This window comes from Ahaetulla prasina, chromosome 6 (assembly GCF_028640845.1).
Source record: "Ahaetulla prasina isolate Xishuangbanna chromosome 6, ASM2864084v1, whole genome shotgun sequence".
NCBI classification, from domain to species: Eukaryota; Metazoa; Chordata; class Lepidosauria; order Squamata; family Colubridae; genus Ahaetulla; species Ahaetulla prasina.
In genome coordinates, this window is record NC_080544.1 from 1664347 (window position 1) to 1686723 (window position 22377).

At 41.3% G+C, this 22377-nt stretch overlaps 1 protein-coding gene across 1 annotated transcript in view; it reads right to left on the minus strand.

Annotated features, from left to right (window-relative positions):
- KAT6B (lysine acetyltransferase 6B) overlaps positions 1-22167 on the minus strand; it is a 103642-nt gene extending 81475 nt beyond the window's left edge. Inside the window, exons 1-3 of the mRNA XM_058188468.1 lie at positions 21474-22167; positions 20904-21058; positions 16768-17684 (exon numbers count right to left, since the gene is read on the minus strand). Of these exons, the coding sequence (XP_058044451.1) occupies positions 16768-17385 (618 nt within the window). The 5' untranslated portion in view covers positions 17386-17684; positions 20904-21058; positions 21474-22167. The remainder of the gene's footprint in view (positions 1-16767; positions 17685-20903; positions 21059-21473) is intronic.
- Positions 22168-22377: the final 210 nt, after the last annotated feature.

A 22377-nucleotide genomic window follows, 5' to 3' on the forward strand; every position in this document is an offset into this window, starting at 1 on the left:
AGTTCACATGGTGCAGTAGGGTTGTGTGTTAGTAGGATTCCCTGGGTTAGGGATTTTTCTTTTACTGTCTTTCACTGTGAGCTGGGGGGAGGGTACACGAAGGGAGCTCGGCCAATCTCATTATATACATGTTGTACTGTGACAATAAAGATTTGAATTAAATTGAATGATATAGCAGAGGGTTGGACTAGAAGACCTCCAAGCTCCCTCCAAGCTCTGAGCCTATCTTGACTTTAGCAGAACATCTGACAGTTTCCTAATAAGGAAGCCAACATGAGGCCAAAACTAGGTTGGGCTATGATATCATTAAATGGATGCAGAATTGGCTCAACCTAATAAATCCTTTCCCGTTGAACCTAATTTATAGACACCATGAATGGGGATTCGAAAATAGCATGATCAAATTTGCAGATGACAAAGATTGTGAAGAACACAATAGAGTGTTTAGTAACTAAAGAGTTATAATACAGGTGATGGGCTGGATTTGGTCACTGATTTGCAGTGCTAAGACAAAAAGAAAGACAAAAGAAAATAAAACTATGGGTTTAAAATATAAGGAATCAGAATACTGATATCAGGAGGCATTTCCTAATGGTAAGAGCTCTACAAAATGAAACAGACTCCTTTGGGAAGTTTGCTGGAAGTTTTTAGGCAGCAGTATTGCAGATTACAACACAGGGGAAGGGGTGGTTGTCTAGATGATCTCCAAGGTTCCTTACATTCTATGATCTTATACACAGCATACCCTCACAGACTATATCTTTCAAAGATCCTGGAGCACAGGGGAACTGCCAGAGGACTAGAAAAGAGCTCATGTAGTTCCCATCTTCAAAAAAGGAAAAAAAAAACAGATCCAGAAAACTACAGTCCTATCAGCCTGACCTCAATACCAGGGAAGATTCTGGAAAAGATAATCAAGCAACAAATCACCAAACACCTAGAAGCAAACAAGGTAATAACCAAAAGCCAACATGGGTTTGTCAAAAACAGATCATGCCAGACTAATCTTATTGCATTCTTTGACAAAGTGACAAAATTAGTGGACCAGAGGAATACTGTTGATATAATTTACTTGGAAATTCAGTAAAGCATTTGATAAAGTAGACCATAACCTACTACTAGATAAAGTAGAAAAATGTGGGTTAGACAGCATCACCACCAGATGGATTCGTAACTGGCTGACCAACTGCTCTCAACGTCCTCAATGGAACTGCATCTACATGGAGGGAAGTATGCAGTGGAGTACCCCAAGGCTCTGTTTTAGGCCCAATACTCTTCAACATCTTCATCAATGACTTGGACAAGGGGATAGATGGGGAATTCATCAAATTTGCAGATGACACCAAGCTGGCAGGAATAGCCAACACTCCAGAAGATAAGCTCAAGATACAGAAGGCTCTTGACAGATTTAAACATTAGGCGCTATCTAACAAAATGAAATTCAACAGTGAAAAAAGTAAGGTTCTACATTTATGCAAGAAAAACAAAATGCACAGGTACCATATATGTGCTACCTTGCTCAATAGTAGTAACTGTGAGAGGGATGTTGGAGTCCTAGAGGACAACCATTTAGATATGAGCCAGCAGTGTGCTGCAGCTGTCAAAAAAGCCAACACAGTTCTGGGCTGCATAAACAGCGATAGAATCAAGATCACGTGAAGTGTTAATACCACTTTATAATGCCTTAGTAAGGCCACACTTGGAATACTGCATTCAGTTTTGGTCACCACAATGTAAAAAACATGTTGAGACTCTAGAAAGAGTGCAAAGAGCAACAAAGGTGATTAGCGGACTGGAGGCTAAAACATATGAAGAACAGTTGCAGGAACTTGGTATGTCTAATTTAATGAAAAGAAGGACTAGGAGAGACATGATGGCAGTGTTCCAATATCTCAGGGGCTGCCACAAAGAAGAAGAAGTCAAGCTATTCTCCAAAGAACAAGAAGCAATGGATGGAAACTCATCAAGGAGAGAAGCTGTCAGGGTTGCAAGGAACACCCGCAACGAAATAAAACTCCGAGGCCTGAGGTTCCTCAAAGTTCAAATTTATCAGATGTCATATTAGCACATCTGGGAAAACCCAAATCTGAAAGCTTCCAGGTTTTCTCCACCTGGCTAACAGTTCACAGCCCTGCCCCATGCCCACAGGTTCATTACATATCCCAATCAACTCTTCACATTCAATTGGATACAATCTCCAGGCAGTCTCCAGCAGATGCAGGCAAAGGTGTCCTTGAATAAAAATTGTTGTGATGACTAACTTTCTACCGCTCCAACAAAACCACCCTCCTAATTTCCGAGGTTAAAATATGTGGCAGTTAGGAAGCAAAAAAAGGAAAACCGTCTTCCAAAACTGACAGAAGCAACTTAGAACTAAGGAGAAACTTCCTGACAGTTAGAACAATTAATCAGTGGAACAACTTGCCTGCAGAAGTTGTAAATGCTCCAACACTGGAAGTTTTTAAGAAGATGTTGGATAACCATTTGTCTGAAGTGGTGTAGGGTTTCCTGCCTAAGCAGGGGGTTGGACTAGAAGACCTCCAAGGTCCCTTCCAACTCTGTTATTCTATTGTTATTCTCTGTTATTCTATTCTATAGTGAGGGTATAGGTATAGTATAGTTCTTATCTGAAGTGGTAATTGGGAATATTCCTAATATAGCATTTAGCTACCTTGCCCTTTTTATCATGCCTATCCAACTCTTTAAACTGTTTTTACTTTAGCCTATCGCTTGGATTATGTGTTGATAAAAAGGCGTGTAAATTCCTTGTCCAAGTCAATGAACATGCCTCGGTAAGGCAGATAGTTGCTACCAGTAGTACTTCCACCAACACTTTAACCGTAATCAATTACAACTATTTAAACAAGGTCAAGCACTTAGCATTTAATCTTAAGTATTTTTTTAAATACAATACTGTTAGGTCACCTTAAAACAAGCCAACAGAGAGGCCTGGAGTCTGTTTAATATTTAAACGGAGGCACTCACATCTGTTTTCATCCAAGAGCGAAGTTATTGTACATCACTTGAAGCAGCTCATTAATATCCACTCTGCATCTTTCAGAGGTTATAGGAATGCCAATGCTTTCAGAAGCATCTGTCATAAGATCTAAACAGCACAGCTAGACATGCATACTTCTTTCCTTTATTGACTCATGAAATAATCAACCTTATTTAATCTAAGCGAAAAGAATGGAACTTTAAATGAAAATAACCAATTACTTTTGATATCAGCCTATATGCATCATTCATCTCATCTCTTTAGGTGGCTCACTTGATAGCAAGTGTTCCCAAAAAAAATGTTATCCGCTCGTAATTAAACTGAACAGCTGTCATGTTCAATTACAAATCTGTAGAGTTTTTCTCCTTTAACTTGAAATACATGGTTTTTAATTGAAGTTTGATCAAATATTTGAACACCCGGCATTTTAATGATTCTCTCATTGCATTAATGAAGAAGGCAAACTATACAACTGCAATGTAACATAGTATAAATAATAATGATAGTATTTGCATAAAGCTACTTGAGTTTTATTCTTAATATGGTATGAGCACTCACAATCAAAGCATTGAAGATATAATAAAATAAAAATCATAAAAATAGTAAACCAATTTGGGAGTACAAGGTCCAGGTATTGTATACATCAGCATGCAACCAGTTTATTGATAAATAATAAACTAAGATGGATCAAACCTCATTAAGGCCTAAATGGGAGGCTATTAGGAACAGCAATGTCCCCATACACTCACAGAGGCTTCTAGCTTGTTATTTATTTGTTAATTAAAGCACTGAATGTCCACCGTGTTTATGACATTGTGAAATGTTATACACAAATGCATAGTATATAATTGCGTGAAAACCAGAAGCCCTTCAAACATTGTACTTGAATTATAATTTCTGTTACGCAGCTGCACAGAAGTTTCTTAAAAGTTTAATAACAACAGGTTGGTTATCAATCATCCTCATCCACGGAGATTAAATCACAAGAGTTCCTAAGTAAAAATTCCTTACTACCTGCTGGGTCAACAGGGAAAGAAAATGTGGCTTTACAGCTTTGAAGGTGCGTTAGGAGCATTAAATTAGAATATACACAACCCAACTATTTATTGAAATCATCAACCCAAAAGTCATCATAAAAGAGGTCTAACAAATAAAATACTGTATTTTTCGGAATATAAAACACACTTCCCTCCCCCCTAAAAGTGGGTAAAAATTGCGGTACATCTTATAGACCAAATATGGGCCTGTTTTTGGCCTCCCAAACCCTCTGCACGTGGCATTTTCACCCTCCCCAGCCCCCAGAAGCACTCTGCAGTACTCTGCACATCCCATTTTGCCAAAAACAGGCCCGTTTTCGGGGGGGGGCGAACCCTCTGTGCATCCCGTTTTTGCCCTCCCCAGCCCCTAGAAGCACTCTGCAGGCCCCTAGAAGCACTCTGCAAAATAGGCATGTTTTTGGCGAAAATGGCATACATGGGGAGTTTTTTGGTCTGCAAAGTGCTTCTGGGAGCTGGGGAGGGTGAAAAAAGCATGTGGTGATGCCAAAAACTATTTTTTTTCTTGTTTTCCTCCTCTAAATCTAGTTGCATCTTATAGTCCGATGCATCTTATAGTCCGAAAAATACGGTACTTAAAAGAAATAGCAACAAGACAATGAATTTAAGAATGTGTCACATCACTGGCTTGGACATTGCAAGAATGAAGAGAAAAAGTCGAATGTAGATTTTAGCACTATTTTTCCTGTTTAAGCACATCTCAAAGGTCATTCCAAAACAAACAAATATCCTAAATAAAATCCTTTATGTATTGATTTTACTACCTTCTCTGACATTACAAATGTTATCTACATTAATTGTCTAATACATGTTTGGTGTTGTTCTTGTACACTATAGGAGCAACATTACTCCTGCACCATTCTCCATTCAAACTGGAACAACATAAATATTTATATAGTAGTAATTCATTTCTATACTATTTTTCCTAAACTCGTTCAGGGATCCACTGATCTTTGTGCTCATCAAGTTCCCCCTCAAATCACATTTACATCTACCTGTCCTCTTCACTGAAGCATATTCCCCAAACTACTGCCTATTTAGCTATTAAGATTTTATGCATCTTCCAATAATTAATTCAATCACTGTCAGAAATGTAACAGCCGTTCTTTTTATCTGCAAAGGGCACAAGGGTTGGCAGGCGAGAAAAGTGGAACCTGCAATATTACATGTAAATCAATCAAATCAATCCCTCAATCAATAAATTCTGGACCTAAATTCCTCTCTATGTAATTATTTATCATTATGTAAATATTCCTTTCTGCGTGGTTTTGGTCACCACATTACAAAAAAGATGTTGAGACTTTGGGAAAAGTGCAAAGAAGAACAACTAGGATGATTAAAGGCCTGGAGACTAAAACATAAGAACGGTTGCAGGAATGGAGTATGGCCAGTGTAGAAGGACTAGAAGGGACACGATAGCAGTCTCCCAGTATTTGAGGGGTTGCCTCAAGAAGGGGGGGTGGTCATCTTATTTTCCAAAGCACCAGAAAGCAGAACAAGAAGTAATTGAAGGAAACTAATCAAAAGAGAGAAGCAACCTGGAATTAAGGAGAAACTTCCTAACAGTGAGGACAATTAACCAGTGGAACGTCTTGCCTTCAGAAGTTGTGGGTGCTCCATCAGAAGAAGAGACTGGACAGCCACTTGTCTGAAATGGTATAGGGTCTCCTGCTTGAGCAGGAGGTTGGACTTCCAAGGTCCTTTCTATCTCTATTCTGATTGACTAACTCAGGGGTCTGCAAACTTGGCTCTTTTAAGACTTGTGGACTTCAACTCCCAGAGTTCCTCAGCCAGCTTTGCTTAAAAGAGCCAAGTTTGCAGACCCCTGGACTAACTGATTGATTAACACTGTATTACCCACAAGCCTATCAAAGATAGTCACCGATGGATCTACAACAACTCAAGCAAAGTCCTGATCTGATTTCTCCACTTTCTTCTAATAGTTTTCTGTACCAAAAAGTCCAGGCAGCTGATTTCTGAGCTGAGCCTACCTGTGCCAGGTGGACCAAGGGACTGGCCTGCCAGAAAGAAGGCAGTTGGTGTCTCTTCCTCTACAGGAATGTCAGTCCATTTTTCAGGGATAGTAGCAGAGAAACCACAAGCACCGTCACATTCATTGCTCTTCTTTCTCTCAGCAATCCTGTCAAACTTACTGACTTTGTAAGGTTAATACAGAGGAATGAAAGTTGTTTTCTCAAGCTGAAGAGCCACCTGCCCAGAAATTTGATGCAAAAAGAACATCAGAAGATCTGATGCCAATATTTAAGTTTTTAAGTATAAGTTTACTTTATTGTCATTGCACCTCGTACAACGAAATTAAAAGCCCTCTTCAGTGTACATCACACATAAGAAAACTATAAAAAAATAAAACAAAAACATGCATCCTTCACATTCTATACAATTGAATTGAAAACCCCTGATACTGCATTAATAGTACACTATACAGTAGAATTCAATACTGCCCTGGGGTAGAAGCTGTTTTTCAGCCTATTTGTCCCTGTTTTTATTGTCCTGTACCGTCTGCCAAATGGTAATAGTTTAAAAAAAAAGGGTGTGTGTGTGCCCAGGATGAGATGGGGCAATGATGTTGACTCTCTGGAGTGCTATCCTATCTGCCACTGTGCAATTGGCAAACCATATACAGGTGCAATAAGTTAAAATACTCTCTATGGTGCAGTGGTAGAAGGTCACCAGCAGTTTTTCGTTCAGTTGTTGTTTCCTGAGAAGTCTCAGGTCGTATAATCTCTGCTGGGCCCTTTGGATCAGTGCTGCAATGTGAGTGTCCCAGGACAGGTCCGCTTTTATGATAACACCCAGAAACTTAAAATATGTGCTTAATTATAGCACCAGATATTTTTTTTAGTAGAATATTACCATAAATACTCTGAGTCTACTCTAAGTAATGCTAGGTAAAATTAGGCACATGAAACCATCAACCAAAGTTTATCCTGAACAATGCTACCGGCTTTTGAACTGAGACCAGTTCTTATTCCGATCAGAATCGATTTCTGGAAGACATTTCTAATTCTGAACCTAGAGTTTCTTTTCACAGATTTAAAATGAGGTCCTTGTTCTCTGTATTCATTCACCTGCATGCTTATTTTTTTTTACTTGGTCTTTTCAAAAATATCAGGGATTTCCCCCGGAGAAAGAAGTGAGAAGATTTTAGAATAAATGGGAGAATGTCCCACCTTCACTTTCTTCTGATCGTTTTTAAGCATTTACCTTTCTATATTAGGCAGATACCGAATATGTATGGCTCTGCAGAGATCTTCAGTGATATCACAGAATAATGAAACGTTGTCATTCTATTCAGCTAATGAGAGAATAGTCTTGCCACTCAAAGCAATCCACTCCATTCCGTTATTCTTTAAAATAAATAATACACCAAGAACTCTAGAATCACAGTAATCAGTTTTAAAACAATCTACATAATCTACATCGTTGAGGATAAGTGAGCCTTGATAAACCTTAAAATGTTTCGCCTCGCAGCCAAGACAAGCTGGATTTCCAAAACACTGTACGGTAATTGGATTTGAGCGACAAAAATACTGAGAGCAACACACTGAGTGGTAAAGAGATCTTACAGCAATAGCTTTGGATGAAAAGCACTATTTACCTTCCAGGATCAGAAATTAATACACTTAGCCCTTGCGATAACAATCTATATGAACAGATGCATCAGTTCTGCTTTTCTGCCAATGACAACTAACTGCCATCACTGATAAGAGATTTTCTCAATACATTCTTGCAAGGATTAAATTATCCTAATTTAACACACACACTTTATGTTCTAAAAACATGAATCAAATTGACTCCTTCAGAGCACAGAACAATGAATGTTTTACAATGCATCCATTTTTAAAAAATATAAATAAAAAAAACACCCCAAAGTGTTGTAAAATTATGTTTAGAAGATGATAATCATGTCTGGCCACAGATCTGTCATGTAGGAAGGAAAAAGGGCAAAAGACCAAAACTGGATGCTAGAGGGGAAAAAAGGTACATTTTAAGACACCAAAATCGAAATAAATAATTGCAAAAAAACAAAAAACAAAAAACAGGTAAGGAAAAAAAAAGCAATACTAGCTACGAAGAGAGAGGGTAAATTAAAAAGAAGAAAAAAGGAGAAAACAACTAATGAAGACAATACACAGAAGATGGTCCCACCTATCCAACTAAGTTGAACGTGATTAGTCGGTGGAAAGGAGATCTCCATCAATGGTTGTATACTAGGCTAGGAAATGGAAGAGGAGAAACCATTCCAATATTGTGGCCAATCAGGCTTCATGGTGTGAAGTCACCAGGAATCAAGCTTAACTCAAAGAAGAAAGGAGAAAGAAGGAGAAGAAGGAGAAGGAGGAGGAGGAGGAGGAGGAGGAGGAGGAGAAGCAGCGAAGAAGAAGAAGCCGCTGCCCAATATGTATGAGTTGGGACTAATATTTCAATACCATTTTCATGAGCACAGGTTCTCCTCAGAGCTGTGTCCCAAGTCTACATGGGTCCCTGTTCACTTATGACTGTTGTGCATGGTTTGCTACCCACAGTTTGCTACCCTGAAGTATGCACTGTGGTGGGTTGCTCCCGGTTCTGTCTATAGAACCAGTAGTAAAACTGGCAGGAGGCTCCGCCCACCCGCCCTGGCGTCATCAAGAAGTATGCATGCGTGCGAAACAAGTAAAAGGTAATAAAAGTAAGTATAACCCACCCGAGTATGCGGATGATATAACAATAGTGGGCCTTATGCAGGATGACAACGAAGGTGCTTACAGGGAGGAGGTAGAGGTTTGGAAGACTGGTGTAAAAAGAAACAGCTTGGTTCCAAATGTAGGAAAGTCCCCCCCCAAAAAAAATGAATACAGTGAAAGAGGAAACGGGGAGTTAACTGGAAACTGAATCCTATCTCTGACTTAAACAGAGTTTGAGTGGGCTTTGGGAGGGACTGCTCTGCTACTGAAGAAGACGTAGATCCAGGGGTGGGCTTAAAATTTTTTAGCAAGGGGTTTTCTGCCCAGCTGCTGGGTGGGCATGGCCTATTTGGCCTCCTGCACCATGACAGGGGGTAGGGGTTTGCCCTCCCTGGGCTCTGGAGGCTTTCCTTGAGCCTCCAGGAGGGTGAAAACAGTCTCCCCAGGCTCCGGAGGCCCTCTAGAAGCCAGAAAAGGGGATCGTTTCTAGCCTTCCCAAACTTCTGGTAGGCCCGTTTTTTGTCCTCCCCGAGCCTCTGTGCATGCCCTGCATTTACCTGCATCCAAAACGGGCCACGTGGAGACTCCTGGGAGGAGTGGGGCAGGGTGTGTGGGGCCAGCCAGGAGCAGGATTTGGGGGTTCTCTGAACCGCACAGAATCTTAGCTAAAGGTTCTCCCGAAACCCCTGCGAACCCCCAGCAGCCCACCTCTGCTTAGATCCTTGGAATAAAACAAAACATACAGATGTGCAATCCAGATTATTTATTATGGCACACAAACGTTCAAAAGCAGAGCATGCCTTGGATGGAGTTAAGAGTGAATTGTAGGTGCACATGATCAACTCAACACCTGGCCTGCTCCATTGGCTAAAAGTTACACCTGGCTCAGAGGAAGCGTTTCCCTTTTAGCAGCAGCTAAATATATTTTTCCACCACTGCATCAGAAAATATATGGAAATCAATGCATAAACTTCACCAGTTATTATAATTAATTATTTGTAGGTTGTGTTTAACTGGTTTTACATTTTTAATTTGTGATTATTTTTTATTAGAAGAGCCTAACTCCCGGGTGCTGTTTTAAACTTTAATTCCACTCAATTATTTTATCTGCTTGAAGAGTGGATTAAAACAGGCACATGGATGGTCATGCAATTTTTCCCCGCTGGCTGGGCATATAATTTTTCCCCCATGTGCTAGCTTCTTAAAAATCCTTTAACTTTTAAAAAAATCCTTAAAAATGCAACATGAGGTTTTTTAAAGGCTTCAAAAGCACATTTGGTTTTCCATGCTTGGAGACCTATCAGCAATAGTGATTCTGATAAAACATCAAACAGCGCTCAGAATGAAAATGAGGGAGGATGAAGGAGCTGCCAAAGCTTTAAAAGATTCATTTCATTTTAAGTAAGATGGTCAAGATCAAGAACAAAGAGACCAAAATAATAATAATAAACAGGAGAAAAACAGAGGTTCAAGTTACTGGCATAAAAGAAATAATTAATGCTTTTAAGATAAGAGCAAGAGGAAAGAGAAGATAGATAAGGGATGAATCTCATTGGAAAGAAAAACTGAAGTTAATAAATATGAAACCAGGATACCTATTCTCTGAATGGAAAAAAAATGTATGGAACAAATAACACCAGCCCCACCATTCTAACGGTCTGTCAGCTGGCCCTGGATTCAAAAGACCCTGAAAATATACCAGTATATCATTTTACAGGCTTTGGGTAGTGGTGAAATTCGATTTTTTTTACTACCGGTTCTGTGGGTGTGGCTTGGTGGGCATGGTGTGGCTTGGTGGGCACAGCAGGGAAAGGATACTGCAAAATCTCCATTCCCACCCCACTCTGGGGCCAGCCAGAGGTAGTATTTGCCAGTTCTCCGAACTACTCAAAATTTCTGCTACCGGTTTTCCAGAAGCTGTCAGAACCTGCTGGCTTTGGGTTAGAATGTGTTTCATTGTTTTTCAAGAATTGTCTTTCTTCCAGAACTTTGGTTTTTCATTGTAATTTAGGATTATTTATACAGTATTGTATTTAGGGAGTGCAAGTATGGCACCACTTCTTGTTTTAGAGTTGGCGGCCTTACAATAAATAAATAAATATATCTGTATTTAGAGCAGCGGTTTCAATCTGTGGGTCGGGACCCCATTGGGGATCGAATGACGATTTTCCAGGGGTCGCCTAAGACCATCGGAAATATGGGAAGTATACTTGCGAGTCGAAGAATTGCGCTCCAATGGTTGACTCCACAAGCCAGCTGCAGGCTCTTCAAATCGCTAGCCGAATTCGGCTTCAGGCGCGATGAATTAAAAAAGAGAGAAATCTTTGCTCTGATGTCTCCCTCTCAAGCCAGCTGCAATCACTCCCAATCGCTAGCCTAATCTGGGTTCAGGCGCAATAAACTTAATAGGGGAGGAGTCTCCACTTTAATGCCTCCGTCCTCAAGGCAATCGCAAGCAGTTCAGATCGCTACCCAATATGGCTTCAGGCGCGATAAATTCAAAACGAAAATAATTTTATGGTTGGGGTCGCCACATCGTGGGGAATTGTATTAAAGGGGTCACAGCACTATAAAGGTTGAGAACCACTGATCTAGAGAGATGATAGATAGATAGATGGATGATAGACAGATATAGAGATAGGTAGGTAGGTATAGATATAGAAATAGATGAGAGAGAGAGAGAGAGAGAGAAATATATATACAATAATAAAGAATTCCTCCATTATTTTGAAAGGATATAGATAAGAAAAAGGACAACTATCAGTGCTATTAAAAGCAATGATAAAGTCAATAAAAACAGAAAATCGATATGATTGTATTGACCAACGAGAAGAAATGTTACAATTCATTGAACTCTGTATCAAAGGGCAATAGCAGGTCATTTAAGATTTTTCAAAGTAGCATGTAAGAGAGTTTATGGGAGAGTCATCCTAAATGAAACCCAGCTGTTATTCAGTTATTTGCCCTGACTACATAGAAAGAGTCGCTTTATTGGGGAAGTTGGGAGGCATATAAATTTAATAAATAAAAGAATAGGATCTGCGGTACAATTAAGGTCAGACTACAAGAGGTTTCGTGCCTCTTAACAAAGTAAAAACACAAAACAGTAACCAAAAACAATCGAAATGGATTTGTGAACTTAGCATTTGCTTCATTCTTGAAAAAGTACAGGGGGTCCCCAATTTACAACAGTTCATATAGTGACCGTTCAAAGTTACAACGGGAGTGGAAAAAAATGACTTACCACCAATTTTCACGATTACAATCTTTGAAAGCATCCCTACGATCATGTGACCAAAATTTAGATGTTTTGGCAACTGGTTCATATGTATGCTGTATGTCCCAGGATTGTGTGATCCCTTTTTGTGATCCTCTGACCAGCAAACTAAGTGGAGAAGCCAGTTTCACTTAACAACTGGGATACTGAGTTAACAACCGCAGTGATTCACTTAACAACTGTGGCTTGAAAGGTCATAAAAATGGGGCAAAATATCACCTAATGAACATTTCACTTAGCAACAGAAATGTTGGGGCTCAATTGTGGTCGTTAAGTCGAGGACTACCTGTATATGAAAAAACCCGGGCTTCTTTTAAGGCAATGGATGGGACAACTCATTGTGGCCACAGGACAATTTTGCAATTCTACTGATTTATTTAAAAATAAGTAAAAATGGTTTTAATTTTTGCCATTTGCATTTCATTCTGCCCCTCCTTTTGCACACTTTAATGATTTATTCCACCGTTTCTTTGATATTAGTGTAACTCTTGTCCCACAGCCAGTTGTCCTGCAGTGAGTTGGCCAAGGCGAGTTGGCCGTGGTGAGTTGGCCAGCTCAAGTTGGCCAGGGCAAGTTGGCTATGGTGAGTTGGCCAGGGTGAGTTGGCAGTTGCAAGTTGGCTGTATTGAGTTGACCGTGGCGAATTGGCCATGGTGTGTTGGCCTTGGCGAGTTGGCCATGGTGAGCTGGCCACCTCAAGTTGGCCAGGGCAAGTTGGCTATGGTGAGTTGGCCAGGGTGAGTTGGCAGTTGCAAGTTGGCTGTATTGAGTTGGCCGTGGCGAGTTGGCCAGCACAAGTTGGCTGTGGCGAGTTGGCCATGGCGAATTGGCCATGGTGTGTTGGCCGTGGCGAGTTGGCCATGGTGAGCTGGCCATGGTGAGTTGCCTAATTGCTAGGTATCCTGGCCGTTCCAACACTGCTTATCTCCAGTGGTTGTTTAAGGACGAACAGTCCAAAATTACAGCACAAGTGGCTAGATTCTGCGCAGCAGTACTGGGGATTCGTCAGAAACACGTTGTCTAATCCACCATTATACAAAAAATGTGACAAGCCCTTTGCACTGCTTGTTTCTTTCACTTTTAGTATTAAACTGACTTCCGGTCCCACCGTTTATGGATTGTGATTTTAGTATAGTTAGGCCATGTGTAATTGACAGACTGGGTTTTATCACAGATTTTATCTGTTATTTATTATTTTATTCTAGAATTTTTAATTGTATATTTATAGAGTGTTTTTATGTGTTTTGGTCTCTGGTCTATGACAGTAATATAATTCTGTTAACGGTTAACTTAAAAGGTACTTAAACAGTACTTAAAACCAAGGTCTATGACTGGGCAAGTACAGCCAGCCAATCACACAACCTGAGATCAAACCCGGACTTAGCATGGTATTTAAAGGCCAGGGCTCCCCCAGACACACACAATCCAAAGCGCATTGAAGATGTCTTCTCGATTGGGGGCGAAATGTTTGCAACCAAATTGCCAAGCTCAGAGCTCAAACCCGCAACCTAAAACACAGAAATGTCCTTGAAAAATTAATAAGTCATTATTAAAAACATGCCCAGGACTGTGTGTGCTACAGTCATTGGAAGTTAGAATCACCAGCACAGTGGTTTCTATGTCACAAAAGCCAGTGTGATGTAGAAGATGCTAGACCAGTGATGGCGAATCTTTTCGGCACCGAGTGCCAAAAAGGTTACACAGAAACGTCACGTACGCATGCGCATGCCCTCATCGGGGCTGCACTCCAGAAAAGCTGAACTTTCGGGTCCTAGCGCGCATGCACGCCCAACAATCAGCTGGCCAGCGCACATGTACACACCAGTGTTCGGCACTGCCATGCGTGCAAAAGGATTGCGCTCTGGAAAAGCCAAACTTCTGAGTTCTGGCGTGCATGCGCACCTGACAATCGGCACTGCTGCTTGCGCACCAGAAACCCGGAAGACAAACAGGCAAGGTCACACATGCCAGGTGACATGGCTTCGTGTGCCACTTTGGGCACATGTGCCATAGGTTCGCCATCACCGTGCTAGACTAACCCTGGAGACATCCAGTTCTTCCTTTGTCCTGAGTCCCAGAAACCCAGTCAGTAATTTTGGATCACATCCTCTTTTTGTTCTTGTTGTTGTGAGAAAATATGAAGAGAGGAAGCACTACGTATGCTGTCTGATACTCCAGTATAAACAATGGAATGTAATTTTAATAGGTTACAGATACTCCTCAACGTACAACAGTTCACTTAGTGACCGTTTGAAGTTACAAAGGCACTGAAAAAAGTGACTTATGACCATTTTTCACACTTACGACCGTTGCAGGATCCCCAGGGTCACACGATTTGCATTCGGATGCTTGACAACTGTCTCACATTTATGATGGTTGCAGCGTCCCCTGGGGCCATGTGATCCCCTTTTGCGACCTTCTGACAAACAAAGTCAACGGGGGAAACCAAGTTCACTTAACAGCCATGTTACTAATTCAACAACTGCAGCTATTCACTTCACAAGAGTGGCGAGAAAAGTCGTAAAAAGGGGCAGAACCCACTTAACAAATTTCTCACTTTGCAACATAAATTGTGGTCATAAGTCGAGGACTACCAGTACTACTGCAACAGTTCTATATGATAACTAACTTTTATTTCTACAACAAATAATACTAGGGTCTCTACAAGTGAGTGAAAATCCTAAATCCTTCCTTTTCTGTAATACTGTGTTTCCCCCAAAATAAGACCAGGTCTTCTATTAATTTTTGCTGCAAAAGACGCATTAGGGCTTATTTTCTCGTTAGGTCTTATTTTGGGGGAAATACAGTATTAAATGCATCCATCTGGCTTACAATCTTAACTGGGTCTTATTTTCCGGCTGGGTCTTATTTTCGGGGAAACAGGGTAAAATTATTCAAAGAAGCTGAGATGGCTCTCGTTTTCAGATAATAGTTTAAATATAAGGTGTGATATTATTAAGGCATCTACTGAAGCATGGTCAGGACCTTATAAGGAGCTCTTCAGAAGGCAAAGTGATCCCAGTTCTCATTTAGAATTTGCAAGCATCGCACACAGGCTCTCATGACTAACCAATAAATCCAAATGTTGAATTGGCCCAAGAATTTTGCCGACCTTCCGAAGATCAAAGGAGGCAGTACGATTGTTTGATCTTGGGGAGAGAAGCCAAGAGGATTTTGAGCCATGAAATTTCACTCTCAAATAAAGTTCCTAAGCAGTCAGCGTCAGAGGTGTGAATGCTGCATTGACTTCCTCCCTCTCTCTTGTTATTAATTTCAGAATTTCTACTTCAATAAGTGAATAAATATTCTTATATCCCTAACGTTCCCTGTTCCATTTTTAGAAGCCTGCTGGCACAGGATGAAAACCATTCATTTTTCATCCTATCTGCATTTGGGAACGTATTAAAAATAATCAAAACTAGGTAAAATCACGCTTGCTGAACAATTTTTAAAAACCTGTGACTGAACAACTAGCACAAAGTACTAAACGTACTTTTATCTTGGTGGCGGGAAACCCCAAACTTGGAGATGACACGGTACTTGTATTTTGGGGTCAGTTGTGAAAGTGTACAATGGTCTTTAAGGATCCTGAAGGATTGGATGGGTGATAATACCCTGCATTAGGGAGGCATTCGGATGGCAAGGGCAGGTTTCAATTAATGAGTCAGGGAGCCCTGCAGAATGGAGCAGTCAATTTGAGGAGAATGGAGAAAAGCCATCTATCCTGTGAAGAAATGGAATAAGAAAACCACCATTCCGCTGATGGTAACAACTGGCAAGCAACACAAAAGACCATGGAAGGGGTCCAATAATAATTTCCATTAAGCATGTCTTCATGCACTGCTGCTTTACTCCAGCGCATACTTATCCACAGCAACCAAAATAGCAAATTGGACTGATAATAAAGAGATTCAGAATCCCATTAAATTTCACAGCGGGGAAACAAGTTACATACTGCAGAAAACAGAAAGAGGTGATCTGGGGTAGGTAGACCGATTGATCATATATTCCCCATATATTTCAAAAGATAAAAATTGTATTATTTATTCTTAGATTTCTTAATACCAGTAATCTGAATTTAAAATGCATATCCTTTTCTTTAAAAAAATCAAATCTTCCCAGCCTGAATCTGAGCCCCAAATGTCTCAGTCCACTATAATCTGACTCTGCGAGCAGAAATGGCACCACATAATCAGCAAAAGGTTTTACACTTATGGACTTCTAAGTAGTGACTCTCTTTCGGTTGCATTAGTTTAGATGGATAGTCCTCAAATCCAAATGTTTTATTTTGGGAAAGGAGAATACGTATTAAAATACCTTTAAGGTCTTCAAGGATGTGAGATTTTAATATATCTTGAAACCACTAGACCAGTGATGATGAACCTTTTCGGCACCGAGTGCGGAAAAGGTTGTGTGGAAATATCGCATGTGCGTGTGTGCGCTCCAGAAAAGCTGAACTTCTGGGTTCTGGCACACCGGATTTTGGCACTGCCATGCGTGCGAAGGATAACTGATCGTTGCGCACGCATGCGTGCCAGAAACCCAGAAGACAAACAGGCCAGGCCACATGTGCCGGGCGACATGGGCACGCATGCCATAGGTTCGCCATCACGGCGCTAGACACTTGGAAAAACTCCTTAACCGTTGTATGGAAAAATTTCTCTCAATGTGGTTATGTATTGAAAAAAAAAGAAGTATCCCAACAAAAGGCACACTAACAACTGTTGTGAAACAACCTGACACACTCACCTGGTCCTTTTCGTGAGGCAAAAGGCTGACTGGAGGGAGGGAGGCTGGAAATGAACTGTATTTATATGTCCCTCGGCTTTCAAAGCTACCTTGGTTCACCCTATACTGCGGCCCTTCTTTCAGTAATCTCCCATTATTGACGGCACGTTTGGCCCCCAGGCGTAACCTCCGCTGAAAGACGGGGTTGTTGAAGACACTGGCAAGGTCGTGTTGGCTTCTTAGGTATTTTTCGATGTTTCTGAGGGAAGATCCATTTGGTTCCTGAAGCCCTTCGATGGCTCTTCGCAGGAGCTTATTCCAATCCACATTTCGAAGCTCGTGACAGGTTCCCTTAGATCCTTTGGAGGGTTTAGGAATGTCGTCCAGCTTAAGTGATGAAAAACGCCCAGGATTATCTGGGTCCTTATAGGATGCAAGGCCTTTGTTGGTAACTTTGAGAACCGAGCCATCTTGGACACTCAGTTCCAGCTGTTCAGAAACGGTCTTCTTATCCAAGCCATGGGATGCACAAACAGCATGGCAAATCCTCTCTTCCGAGGGCCTCTGCTTCTGCCTTTTCACTTTGTGTATTGCTTCAAGAATCCACTCTGTGTAAAGTGGATTGGCGAGCTTTACCATGGTTGACCAATAATCTTCCACCCACAAGAGTTACCCATAGAGGTCCTTTCTCTTCCTACCAATGACCCTTTCTCCTACGTCTTCACATTTTACCTTCCGGTACCACCATCTGAAGAAGGTATCCTTTAGATACAAAGACTGTGAGGAATCTCAGGCATGACCTTCTAAAGGCAAAGACCTTCATCATCAACCAACACAGGAAAGGGAAGTCATTTTCTTACACCAGATGGAATACATCTCTACAAACTTGATGGTTTTTCTCTCCGGTCGGCACAAATCTTTCCAGATCTTCATAAATTCTAAAGAATATTTTTTTAAAAAAACAAGTTAAGTTTCATTCGCAGCAAAACTCAGTTCATCATTTAAGAATGTGAATATGTGAATATATACCATTTTATCTAAAAAGCTACACCTCTTCTGACCACCTTTCAAAGCCCAAGTTGAAATAAAGCATACAGCAATTGGATACATAAAACTACCAGTTTCTCAACATCCCCAAATCTAGTAATTTTTTAAATCCCACCATGTTCTAAAATAGTGATGACTAACCTTTTCCGGATCGAGTGCGCAAATGCGCGCCCATGCCCGAACCTCCAAAATGCAATGCGTGCGGGCCCCTCATGCATGTGCCCCATCCACTGCGCATGCGCAGCAGAGAACTGAAGACCAGCTGGCTGGCGGGAAGCACCCACGCATGCACAGCAGAACTGAACTGGGGCAACAGCTCGCATGCCATCAGAGAGGGTGCTGCTTGGCACCTCTGCCAAATGTTCGCCATCACAGTTCTAAGCACTCTGCCTCTGCTGCAGTTTTATTGGGCATGGAGATGTCATGAGGCTGGAAGATGCTAGACTTCCCCATGTAACCAGCTCTACTAAAGGCAAAATCTCCTTGCCTAAAGGTTGTGGATGATGACTACAATAATTAGCAATCTCATCATCACTTATGTCATAGTATGCTTCAAATGCATCAAGGGAGGGAGGGAGGGAGGGAGATTAATGCCAAAATGTATTCATCATCTCAGTCAAGGAGAGCAATTGGCCATTTGATTGGAAACGCCTTGAATTTTGCAAAAGGTTCAGGAGAGCCCTCTAAAAGTCCCTATAAAATTCACATGGACAAGGCAGAGATTTAAAAGAACTGGCACCCCTTGTCAATAATCCCTTATGTTAGATTACAAAGCAGGCAAGAGTGTTAATCATGGCAACTTTTGAGCAACCTTGACTACTATTCTTCTTCTTCTCAAAAACTCCATAACTTGAAAGGGACACCCAGAAGCACATCTACAGTCCACAAGGATTTGTTTTCTCTTCACATCAAAATGTACAGGTAGTCCTCGACTTAACGACCACAACTGAGCAACTAAAATTCTGCTGCTAAGCAAGACAGTTTTGCCCCAGTTGTTAAATGAATCACTCCAATTGTTAAGTTAGCAACACAGGTGTTAAATGAAGTCTGCTTGTCAGAAGGTTGCAAAAGGTTGCAATCATCCTTAAATATGAACCAGATGTCAAGCATCTGGATTTTGATCAGGTGACCATGGGGACGCTGCAACGACCATTAAGTATGAAAATCGGTTGTCACTATTTCCGGTGCCCTTGTAACTTCAAACAGTCATTAAACAAATGGCTGTAAATCAAGGATTATCTGTATCACAAAGCTAAGATGCATTTCAATACAGGTAGTCTTTGACTTACAACGGGTCATTTAGTGACCGTTCAAAGTTACGATGGCACTGAAAAGTGACTTCTGACCGTTTTCAGTTACAATTTTTGTAGAGTTCATACTTATGACCTTTGCAGCGTCCTGGGGTCATGTGATCCCCTTTTACAACCTTCTGACAAGCACAGTCAATGGGAAACGCAGAGTCACTTAACCGCTGGGTTCTTAACTTATCAAGTGAGTCACTTAATAACTGTGGCAAGAAATATCATTAAATGGGGAAAAACCAGTGGTGGTATTCAGCCGGTTCAGACCGGTTCAAGTGAACCGGTAGTGGCAACCTGAGGGTAGACCTGCCCACCCACCTCGGTGCCATCCTATTTAGCTACGCCATGCACACGCGTGCAAGCCGCACACACAAGCATGTGTGGAAGGCCGCACGCATGTGCGGAAGGCGTGCGCCTGCTCACATTTTCAGTGCACGGCGAACTAGTGGCAAAATTATGTGAAACCCACCTCTGGGCAAAACTCGCTTAACAAATGTCTCACTTAACAACAGAAATATTGGACTCAATTGTGGTCGTAAGTTGAGGAGTACTTCTGTTGGCACCTGACTGAATCCTTCTGGCATGAAGCTTCCTTATTTATTTATTTATTTATTTTTCGCATTTTTATACCGCCCTATCTCCCTAGGGACTCAGGGCGGTTTACAGCCAGAATAAAACATACATATAAATACAGGATAAAACAACGATTAAAAAACTTATTAAATAAGGCCGAATATTTAAAATAGAAATACAAATAATAAAACCCCATTAAAACCAAATTCAAAATTTAAAAATTCTAGTTTAGTCCTGCGCAAATAAATAGATGTGTGTTAAGCTCGCGGCGGAAGGTTCGAAGGTCAGGAAGTTGGCAAAGTCCCGGGGGAAGTTCGTTCCAGAGGGTGGGAGCCCCCACAGAAAAGGCCCTTCCCCTGGGTGTCGCCAGTCGGCACTGCCTGGCTGACGGCACCCTGAGGAGTCCCTCTCTGTGAGAGCGCACGGGTCGGTGAGAGGCAATCGGTGGCAGCAGACGATCCCGTAAGTAACCCGGCCCTATGCCATGGAGCGCTTTGAAGATAATTACCAAAATCTTGAAGTGCACCCGGAAGGCCACAGGTAGCCAGTGCAGTCTGCGCAGGAGAGGTGTCACATGGGAGCCATGAGGGGCTCCTTCTATCACCCGCGCAGCCGCATTCTGAACTAACTGGAGTCTCCGGGTGCTCCTTAAGGGGAGCCCTATGTAGAGAGCATTGCAGTAATCCAGACGAGATGTCACGAGAGCGTGAGTGACCGTGCATAGGGCATCCCGGTCTAGAAAGGGCGCAACTGGCGAACCAGGCGAACCTGGTAAAAAGCTCTCCTGGAGATGGCCGTCAAATGGTCTTCAAAGGACAGCCGTCCATCCAGGAGAATGCCCAAGTTGCGCACCCTTCAGCTGCAAGATGCGACTCAAATCTTTAATGAAGAAATCTTCTGAGCCAGTTTGTGAAAAGTTGGAGCCGTAAGAAAGGCAAATCCTTCTCTAAGGAAAAAAAAGCCCTGCTCCATCAGGTTAAAAGGCTTGTGGAGTCGGGTACTTTGTTCCCCAGGGCCTATGTCTGTTCAGAGGACGTAGGAGCAATTTCATGCTCCCACCAGGATCCTCCAGCAAGAGAAATCAAGGGGTGTCGCGTTTCTCTTCTGGAGATAATATGGATAATACGGTTACGTCCTCCATTAATTTATTAAATCACCTTTTAATGCTCTATAAATCATGCAACTTACAGTAGAACATTCTGTAATTTAATACGTGCTGTGAAAAGAAATAATTACTTTTCTGAGGGCGCAGCAAGAAGTTCTTCCTATCCACTCTCTCTCTTCTGTGCATGACTTCATCGTGGGAAGAAAAACCAAGAATAAGGACTGCATTAGATACGCACCATCCGCTCCCACACTTCTTTCACTGGCATCGATTATTTCACATTTAACTGCAGGGAAAATCATAACCATTATTTGCACCAATACCTACTTTATTAATGGTTTTTGTTTAAAATAACACACTCCAATTTTTAAAACGTTTTTTAAACTTTGCATTCCATTTCCTTATGAGCCTTATAAAAGGACACATAAAGCAGATTCTTGTTAGATCCATGGTGTGTTGTTTTAACCTTGCTCCCAAACCATCCCAAAGTATCTCTTTATATCTCAAATTACTTTAAAAGAAAAAAAAGATGAAAAACATTTGCCAGTGACTTGCTGCACATAGCAATAGCATCAAGAAATAAATTGCCAGTATTTTGCCACCGTGGTAGAACTTTTATACCATTCCCAATGAAAAGTTTCCCAACTAAATTCATTATTATTTTATTACTAATAATTAAATTTATTTACCACCCATCTCACCTCCAGGCAACTACAACAGTCACACTTCTGGCAGCCGATCATGGACTCTTCTATTTCAACGAGCTAGATTCACATATAAACCACTGTTTGCTTAATCTCAAGTTGTCGCCAAAATTACATTAGCAGAACTGATGCATTACATCACAGATCATGCTACAACACAAGTCACAAAGCTGTGTCTTTCACAATATTGTTATATTCTTATACACCGAGCAGAGTCACTTCTTGTGAGATGAACAGTGATATAAATTTGATAATAAATAAATATGCAATGGGCTTAGCTTCTTCTGCCATTCTATTATTCTGATGATGAATAAACCATAGTTTGCTTAAGCATGGTTTATGACTAAATCACAACTGACTGGATTGAAAACAATACTAAGGAGAACTCTAAGTCTGAAGGCCACAAAAAAACTTGTCCCAAAGTTATCAGTCCCTGGCAATGCACTGAAAGGCTGAGGGAAGCTTTCAGCTCAAACAAAATATAGACAGGTCCTCGTTTAGTAAACAAAACCGGGACTACCATCTTAGTCATTAAGCAAAGCAGTCGCTAAGTCAACTGTGCTTACTTACATTTACTGCAGTTTTCCTTTGCTTTATAGACCTGTGAAGGTCATAAAGACAAGGATTGGTCACAAAGTCACTTTTTCATCAGTTACAACTGCGAATGGTCACTGTACGAAGCCTGTACGAAGCCACTAAATGAGAACTATCTGTAAGTGCTTCTTGATCCCAAGTCGCAGCTCAGTTACAGAAGACCCTCTAGAGCAGGGGTCTCCAACCTTGGCAACTTTAAGCCTGGAGGACCAACTGGCTGGGGGATTCTGGGAGTTGGTCCTCCAGGCTTAAAGTTGCCAAGGTTGGAGACCCCTGCTCTAGAGAGGCAGAGATGTCAATGGAAGGC